The 9,156-nt window shown below is 55.7% G+C and overlaps 1 protein-coding gene across 1 annotated transcript; it reads left to right on the top strand.

Moving 5' to 3' along the window:
• The first annotated feature begins 710 nt into the window (after positions 1-710).
• On the top strand, positions 711-8,952 carry LOC135890685 (uroplakin-3b-like). The gene is made up of 6 exons (XM_065418076.1): positions 711-912; positions 3,504-3,656; positions 4,848-5,073; positions 6,969-7,048; positions 7,891-8,020; positions 8,847-8,952. The coding sequence occupies exons 1-6, from the start codon at positions 711-713 to the stop codon at positions 8,950-8,952; spliced, it is 897 nt and encodes a 298-aa protein (XP_065274148.1).
• Positions 8,953-9,156: the final 204 nt, after the last annotated feature.

Below are 9,156 nucleotides of genomic sequence, written 5' to 3'. Positions count from 1 at the left end.
CGCAGGCCCGGTGGACCCAGCTGTGTCGCTCAGGAGTGTGAAAAACCCACAGCCCTGAGCGCTGGAGTTAAGCCGACCTAACCCCTGGTGCAGACAGGGCTAGGTTGACGGAAGAATTCTTCCATTGACCTCGCGACCGCCTCTCGGGGAGGGGGATTATCTACGCCAAGGGGAGGTAGTGTTTACGCTGAAGTGCTACAGCGGCGCAGCTGCAGTGTAGACGAGCCCTCAGTTGCACCAGTTTAAATCCGGAGGGGAGAGAAGTCACTTCATATATGTGCCAGCGTCACAGAGATCAGAATCTGGCCATCTGTGTTTGCAGCTGATGAGCTGGAGAGACAGAAGCCGCAGGGGGTGGGCTCTTGCACCATGTGGGGAGGGGATTGTTTGGAAGGGCAGAGAGGAGGCTGGTGCTACATAACAGGTAGGAAGGGAGAGAGGAGAGAGACATGCTGGAGCAAACCAGGGCCACCTTGAGTACTCCCTGACGCTGGCCTGGTGTTAAAGGGGGAGCCAGGCTCCTATCTCTATGCAATGTCAGATCGGTGCCCCCAGGCAGCTGGCCCAGGGAGGGCGCTACAGGACAGCTCTCTCCAGCGATGCCCCCGTCCCTGGCGCTGCCAAGCCCGGCGCGCACTCATGCACAGCAAACGCGCCCCAAGAAACTGGCCTGACCTGTTTGCTGTCAGCTCTCGGAGGAGAAGAGAGGAATGCAGGTGTCCAGGAGAGGGGAGGGTACAGGCGGGACCCACAGGGGCCGGGACACAGAGACCGTTCAGCCAGCGATCCTCTCGGCACTACCGCGCCAGCTGCCGAGCCGCCGAGAGCCCCGCTCCACCAGTGCCGCCAGGATGCCCCTCCTGCTGGCACTACTCCTGCTGGCCACCGCCACCTGCCCCGTGCGAGGCCAAGGTGAGTCTTGGGGATGCGGCCGGGTGCTGCAGCCTGCTGAGGAGGGCGACGCAGGGGGGATTCTGAATGATGGAGCTGGGAATGCCTTGGAACCAGGCAAGGATCCATTCACGCCGGGCCGGCCTGCGACCCCCGTCAGCAACCAGCCCTCTCCCCAAGGCAGCACCGCTGACGGGAGCCAGGTGCTGGCAAGCAGCAAGGCGACGACTCGGCTTGGGGCGTGTTTACTGAGCGAAATCCTCCCTGAGCCGCGCCGGGCGCTCAGCCGCAGGTCTAATCCCCCCGGCCACGCTGTTAGCAGCTGAACCCGCAGAACGACGCCCGAGCCGTGGACCGGCCGGCCGAGCTCAGACAGATGCAGGCGTCTGACATTGGACCCACGCTGGGAAATCGCAGCATGGGGCAATCGGTTGGGGGGGAAGGGGGGCTATTTGCAGAATATGATGCTAGTGTGAACACGATCAAGTCCACAGTGCATCAGGCACCCACGGGTGCCTCTATACAGATCCGTGTGAGGCTCAAAGTTCTGCCGTATTGGAAGCAAATCGCCCCCTGGCTGGGGAGGTGGGATGGGGGTTTCTGCGGGAGAGAGCAGGTCTAGGGTGACCAGATATCCCAGTTTTATAGGGACGGTCCCGATATTTGGGGCTTTGTCTTACATAGGCACCTATTAACCCCACCCCATCCCGATTTTTCACACTTGCTGTCTGGTCACCCTCAGCGCGTTCCTCCTGCTCATTAACGATAAGGTCATGACCCACAGCATTGGTCATGGCCAGAACTCTGTGATTAGCCCTCCCCACATGCCCAGAGGTGGCTGGTTCTATCCCCATGCTACTGATGGGGAATCTGACGCCAAGAGGTCACGCGGCTCGATCTAGCTGCCTCTCTGGGTGTGTGCATGACCTAGAGTGACCAGATGTCCCAATGTTATAGGGACAGTCCTGATATTTGGGGCTTTGTTTTATATAGGCGCCTATTACTCCCCACCCCTTGTCCCGATTTTTCACACTTGCTGTCTGGTCACCCTAGCATGGTCCCAGCCCGCAGTACATGTGCCCCTCCTGAGCTCAGGTGTCCTGCCTCGTAGTCCCCCAGCATTGGCAGCGAGATGCCAGGTGCTGTACAAACACCAAACAAAAAGGTGGTCCCTGCCCCAGAGTTTACAATCTAAGTAATTGAGCTTGATAGTGTTTTCCCTTGCATCAGCTGAATGCCACCAGCTTCATTGCAGTTACTGCTGATTCCATCCAGCTGGAGAGCGGGATTTCTACCTTCGTAACCCGTCTCCATTTCGTTCTTGCTGCTGCAGTCAGTCAAACTAGCAGGGGGGAAATATATATAAAATTGGGTTGTACTGTCCCAAGCTCCACCCACAAGCCAAACTCCACCTACTAATGGTGCCAAATGAGACCCCCCACTCCCAGTAGGATGCTCGTGATTTCATTAGGCTTCAGAGTGAACAGCACATTGGAATTAATAGAGACCGTCTGCATCTCTCTCAGAGCCACTGTTTCAGGCTGATGTCAAACTCAGGCCTGGGCAACACAAGTTGCACCAATTCCACTAAATTGGTTTCTAAACTGGCTTGTTTCCACGTGAAGCTATATCAATAATAGTCACTCTTCATCCAGGTTAAGAGGAGTGTCAGTGTTTTAATTCAACTGATTTAGAAACCACTCTAGGTGCAGTTTGTGTGTGTGTGTGGCCCAGGTAGGGTGACCAGACAGCAAATATGAAAAATCGGGACGGGGGTGGGGGGTAATAGGAGCCTATATAAGAAAAAGACCCAAAAATCGGGACTGTCCCTATAAAATTGGGACATCTGGTCACCCTAGACCGCTCTCCCCCACAGAAACCCCCATCCCACCTCCCCAGCCAGGGGGCGATTTGCTTCGGGAAATCGGGACTGTCCCTATAAAATCGGGACATCTGGTCACCCTAGACCGCTCTCCCCCACAGAAACCCCCATCCCACCTCCCCAGCCAGGGGGCGATTTGCTTCGGGAAATCGGGACTGTCCCTATAAAATCGGGACATCTGGTCACCCTAAGCCCAGGCCTTGGGCAGGCAGCAGTGCGTCACTGTATGTCTGGGTCACAGCTGGAAGGTTTTCTGTGCAACTGGAGGGCCTGAAGACTTTGTTTGCTTTTTTTTTTTTAAGCAAATTTTTAGCTCCTGGAGCACATATTGCAGCCACCAAGGGAAAGTCATCATTACACCTTCCCCTCATCCAGCACGTCGCATCCCTAGACCTCAAAGCGCTTTACAGAGGAGTTCAGTGTCCTCAGCCCCAGTTGGCAGATGGGGAAAGTGAGGCACAGAGAGGGGAAGTGACTGCCCAAGGTCAGAGCTGGGAATAGAATCCAGCTCTCCTCAGTTCCAGCGCTCTGTTCACTAGGCCATGCTCTCTCCCCCTTGCTGTCATCAGCTTGCCAGCCCAGTTCACCTGCAGCCTGAGTTTCAGAGGCATCGTGAGGTTTGCTCCTGCATTTCTGCCCCCACAGTGACCGGCCAGCTCAGAGAGTAGAAGGTAAGTGGCTGTCTACCAGCCTGCTCCGACTCATGGTCTATCTCCCTGGCTTTCTGCAGTCGCCACCATTGAGTATGAGCCTGCAATCACTGCCCTGGCGCTAGAAGGGAACATCACTTCTTCCACCTTCGTGCTGGAGCAGCCCCGCTGTGTCTTCAACGAGACTGTTAGCGACACCGATGAGATCTGGTTGGTGGTTTCCCTCAGTAGCGGTAGGTGTCGTTCCTGCGCACGGGATGCGCTTGGCTCAGCAGAAGGGTCTGGGATTGCCGGGGCTACTGACATGGCCCCGGGGGCTTTGTACTGAGTGTACGCTGGGTATCAGGCCCCCACTCCACAGCTCAGCCGAGGCACTGGGAAGCCTGGCCCTGCCCGGGAGCCCTGACTGGCTGGCGATGGGCAGACAGGAACGGGCCTCTCCACCCTGCCCCGCAGAGCCCTTGTTGGCTAGAGATCCTGCCCGTACTCCTGCTGCCAGCTCCCTCTGATTGGAGACTGGGGATGTCCCTGGAGAAGGCTGCAGGGGAAGGCAAGTGCTGGCCTGCAGAGATGCAGCAGGCCCAGACAGAGACAGACGGGTGGGGCACAGGCCCACGGAGCTGCCTGTGGCGTGTTCCCTGTGAGCACTGCATGGAAGAATCAGCCACTCCCTAAGGGAAAACAGTGCCTTGATCCAGGGGCGAGGAGCCAAGGTGGCTGGAGGCGCAGCCAAGACTCTGGCTGATGGAAGGAGAGCTCCTTTTTGGCCTCTGACTGCTCTTAGCAATGCGACAGATCTGTGCATTGGAGCCATTCCCTGCCAGAGCCAGTCGCTTCAGAACAGGCACTTAATTGTGCAATATCATCGAGCTGGGAGAGCAGGCGCTTTCTCTCCATGTGTCACCCTCCTTAGAGTCCCTATGGGTGCCAATTTTTGCCCCAGCCTTACTGGGCTCTCTGCCTCAATAATTTCCTGTGGCAATGAGTTCCACAGATAAGTTATGTTGTGTAAAAAAGAAAATGTCCTTTCCATGCAATAAGTGTGCCATTCTCGGGGATGGATGGCTCAGGGGGTTAGAAGACTGAAGCTTTTGCCTTAAACCCACTGGGACAAGTCCCACCACAGTGGGAAGTGGCTGAAAGTCCTTGCCACCTGGCTAGATGTTGAGTGGCCTACAGGGTGGGATGGCTCATGAATCTGGGCCAGGCAGGGAACAGGGGCTCCTCTCCTACTGCCACTCCTCCAACCCTTTGGAGCCCAGTTTGATCCGTATTGTTTCCGTAACTCTGGAGAGAGTCCATTGGTGTCCAAAGACTTCATTCTCCTCTAGCTTACACGGGTGTCACTCCATTGAAGTCTCTTCTCCCACTGTTGTAAATCAGGAGTAAAGCGTTTCACTTGCTTTTCACCGTTGTCCCTGCAGCGATATCCAGTTTCACCAGACCCACCTCCCTGCAAAGCCTCCCTTCCTTCCAGAAGTTCCCAGAGAACCCCCAGTACATGACCATGGGCACCTCCTCCTTCAACTACCCATGTGAAAAGAGCTCGGGCCAGATCACGGTGCTGCGCGTCGGGAACGAAATCGGGTGCGTTTCGGACACATCAAGACCAGATTGCAACGGCCCCCTGCCTGGCCCGGGGCCCTACAGGTGAGCAGCACTGGCTGGGCTGCCGTGTTCATGTGCTAATCCCGGGGCAGCACAAGAGATCTAGGTACGCTTCATCCTGCCTCAGAGCCAGGGGGTGGCCTGGATGTGACCCCTTGAGGCCCCTTCCAGCCCCACATTTGACACATGACCCCACATTGACAGGGTAACACGCCTTGTGGATGGGGGGAAGCGGTAGATGTGGTATATCTTGACTTTAGTAAAGCTTTTGATACTGTCTCGCATGATTGTCTCATAAACAAACTAGGAAAATATAACCTAGATAGAGCTCCTGTAAGGTGGGTTCATAAATGGTTGAAAAACTGTTCCCAGAGAGTAGTTAACAGTGGTTCACAGTCATGCTGGAAGGGCATACCGAGTGGGGTCCCGCAGGGATCAGTTCTGGTTCTGGTTCTGTTCAATATCTTCATCAATGATTTAGATAACGACATAGAGATACACTTATAAAGTTTGCAGACGATACCAAGCTGGGAGGGGTTGCACGTGCTTTGGAGGATAGGATTAAAATTCAAAATGATCTGGACAAACTGGAGAAATGGTCTGAAGTAAACAGGATGAAATTCAATAAGGACAAATGCAAAGTACTCCCCTTAGGTAGGAACACTCAGTTGCACACATACAAAATGGGAAATGGCTGCCTAGGAAGGAGTACTGCAGAAAGGGATCTGGGGGTCATAGTGGATCACAAGCTAAATATGAGTCAACAGTGTAACACTTGCAAAAAAAGCGAACATCATTCTGGGATGTATTAGCAGGAGTGTTGTAAGCAAGACACGAGAAATAATTCTTCTGTTCTACTCCGCACTGATTAGGCCTCATCTATAGTATTGTGTCCAGTTCTGGGTGCCACATTTCAGGAAAGATGTGGACAAATTGGAGAAAGTCCAGAGAAGAGCAACAAAAATTATTAAAGGTCTAGGAAACATGACCTCTGAGGGAAGATTGAAAGAATTGGGTTTGTTTAGTCTGGAGAAGAGAAGACTGAGAGGGGACATGATAACAGTTTTCAAGTACATAAAAGGTTGTTACAAGGAGGAGGGAGAAAAATTATTTTTCTTAACCTCTGAGGATAGGACAAGAAGCAATGGGCTTAAATTGCACCAAGGGCGGTTTAGGTTGGACATTAGGAAAAACTTCCTGTCAGGGTGGTTAAGCACTGGAATAAATTGCCTAGGGAGATTGTGGAATCTCCATCATTGGGGATTTTTAAGAACAGGTTGGACAAACACCTGTCAGGGATGGTCTAGATAATACATAGTCCTGCCTTGAGTGCAGGGGGCTGGACTGGATGACCTCTCGAGGTCCCTTCCAGTTCTGTGATTTCTATGGGTCTGTGCTGTCCGTATTGCAGTGAAATCCCATAGAGTCTCCCGTCCAGCGAGGGGGCGAGGGGAGATCCCCCTCTGCACAGAGCCAGCCCAGAGCCCATCTGTCACTTCCGCGCTATTTGGAGGGCATCAGTGGTGCCTAGACCTCGTAAATTTCATGTCTGCCACCATGTGTTCCTGTTGATTTACCTCTTAGGCCCGTTGTGTTCCCAAGGTATTCCTCCATCTACCTCTCCTCGTTGTCCACAGGGATGGGTGATGATCCTCATGGGGTACAAGGGCAGATCTGGAGCTGGTGCAAACTGGGGTAACCCCAGTGACTTTGAGAGAGCGATGCCAGTTTGTGCCAGCTAAGAATCAGGCCTCTTAACTCATTTCCCGCCCCGCCCTATCTCTTGATTTTTGCAGGCTTGGGGTTGGCGCTGCTGGGAACAGAGCCTGCCACAGGCTCACCCCTTCCCTCTCCCCTGCTGCTTCCTGCGCCCCCTTGTGACCTTGAGCCCCCAGCCTGTGCATTTCCATGTCCTCTTCCCTTTTCTCTCTTCCCAGAGTGAAGTTCCTTGCGATGAGTCCTGCAACTGGCCCCAAGGCCGAGACAAAGTGGTCAGCCCCGATCACGCTGAAAACAGGTAACTGCCCGTACAGCTCAGCCACCGGGAGACGCAGGGGGCGCCGGGTTCGGACTGCCCCAGGCCGGCAGGGAAAGGAGAGGGTCACGCCGCATGCGGCCGAGGAGGTGAAGCATTAGCAGGTTCCGGTGGGAGGCACGTTTGGCCCGGGCAATCGGCCAGGCCAGAGAGGTTTTGTGGGAAGCGGGTGGAGTGGGACGGCCACACAAAAAGAGGAGGAGCGTCTGGAGCGGGGGAAGAATGGTGGCTTGGCGAGCTGGGCTCAGTTCCTAGCTCTGCCGCAGGCTCCATGTGTGACCTCGGGCAAGTCACTCAGCCTCTCTGAGCCCCAGTCCCCACCTGAACTCTGGGGATAATCGCCCTGCCCTGCCGCACAGGGGTGTTGTGAGTGTCAGGGGCTCAGACACCGCTGTGAGTGGGGCCAGGGAAGAGTCTAAATGGCTAGAACGGGACATGTCTGCGTTCATCTCTATGGCCCTGGTCCGGGGACTTATAATGCCCCTCTTGTCTAGTGCTTTTCCCCACCAGATCTTAAAGCCCTGCACAAAGGAGGCTAGTGTCCTTCTCCTACAGATGGGGAAACTGAGGCACAGGGTGGTGAAATGACTTGCCTAAGGTCACCCAGCAGGTCAGTGATGGAGCTGGGACTAGAACTCTCCTGAGTCCCAGCCCTGTGCTTTATCCACTAGGCCACCCTGCCACCTTCTTAACTTTAAGCACGACTGGTCCCATGACACCCACGAGATTAGGGGAGTTATTCATGTGCTCGGAGTTCTCTCCCCTCCTGCCCGGGGGGGGTCCCTGCCAGTGACTGTTTCCCCTCCCCCCACTCTCTTTTCCAGGGAAGGACCCTGCCCGCATTGACACCTGGCCCAGAAGGCGCAGCGCTGGTATGATCGTCATCACCACCATCCTCTCCATCCTCCTGGCCGTCCTGCTTGCCTGCTTCATCGCCGCGCTGGTCTACGGATGGTGAGCTCCACATCCAGGGGGCGGATGGGCAGGGCCTGGGTGCTGATCAGAACCCTTCCTGTCTCTCAGTCCCACCCGATCCTTCCCCTAACCCCCTCCAGCCCTACACTCCCATAGCAGGGGAAGGTCACCAGCTGGGACCCTCCCGGTGGTAGATGCGGGAACTAAGTCCTGCCAGGAATTATCCAGGGTTCCCGTCAGGTTCGCACACCCTGCGCTGAACCTTGTGCTGCTGGGACATTGTTTCTCCAGGACCTGAGCTAAGTCCGTTAAAGCTGGCTCGGGAAAATCACCCCCCGGGACTGCAGGCTAGACGCACCCTGCGGGGGAGATGCGTCTGCCGTGGTTCGCACGGCCAGCGTGGCTCTGATTTCAGCACACCTGGCTCCGGATCCCCAGCTCATTAATTCCTCTCCTGCCCCAGAATAGTGCAGGCTGCAGGGGCTCGGGAGAGGTACCGGGGCTCAGATGGGATGTTAAAGCCAGGTGCTCTCGTGAAGATTCAAACCTGGACTGAATTCACTGTAAGGGGAGAAGCCTGTGAAGGTCGTCCCATGTGCTGTGTTTATTCACCTCTGGGCCTGTGCGGAGATACCCTGAGTCCCAGTCCTTGAGGTCCGCGAAGGAGCCCAGCCCACTGAGGGGTAACTGGGGATAACTGGAAGGGTCGGGGGGAGAGAAACTGACTTGTAACGGAGTCGCTCACAGCAACAATGGGCAGAGCTCTGACTGTATCTGACCCAGGGGGTTAGGTTTGCCCCGCCCCACTCCTCAGAGCACCCCGCATGGAGCCCCCCTGAGCCGCTGTCCACCCTTCCTTCGGCAGTTCGGACATTTCCGAGAGCGCAGAGATAATGGATAAGCAGGACCCGGTGACAGTGAAGAGGTACAACACCCACCATATCTACGACCAGCCTGCGTTCAAGAACTGAGGCCCTCCCGCGAGACAGCCGCCCCCTGCTACAACCCCGTCCCATCACGCGGGAGCTCCTCGGCCAACTCTCCGGCACAGCCTGTGTGCGCCGGGAACAGCACTGGGAGAGGAGGGGACCCAGGGGCAGTGATCCGGGGTGGAACTCCCCCACTTCTCCGCAGTACTAGTGCCAGTAGCACCCTTCCCCCTGCTCCCTCCCCTC

The sequence above is a fragment of the Emys orbicularis genome, chromosome 17, assembly GCF_028017835.1.
Source record: "Emys orbicularis isolate rEmyOrb1 chromosome 17, rEmyOrb1.hap1, whole genome shotgun sequence".
NCBI classification, from domain to species: Eukaryota; Metazoa; Chordata; order Testudines; family Emydidae; genus Emys; species Emys orbicularis.
Note: the sequence above shows the minus strand (reverse complement) of the source record. Positions and strands in the feature narration are given on the sequence as shown.

Coding starts and splice junctions, on each gene's coding strand:
- LOC135890685 (XM_065418076.1), top strand. CDS start 711: ATGCAGGTGTCCAGGAGAGGGGAGGGTACAGGCGGGACCCACAGGGGC. Junction 5,074..6,968: donor CCTGGCCCGGGGCCCTACAG/GTGAGCAGCACT, acceptor CTCTCTTCCCAG/AGTGAAGTTCCTTGCGATGA. Junction 8,021..8,846: donor GCCGCGCTGGTCTACGGATG/GTGAGCTCCACA, acceptor TTCCTTCGGCAG/TTCGGACATTTCCGAGAGCG.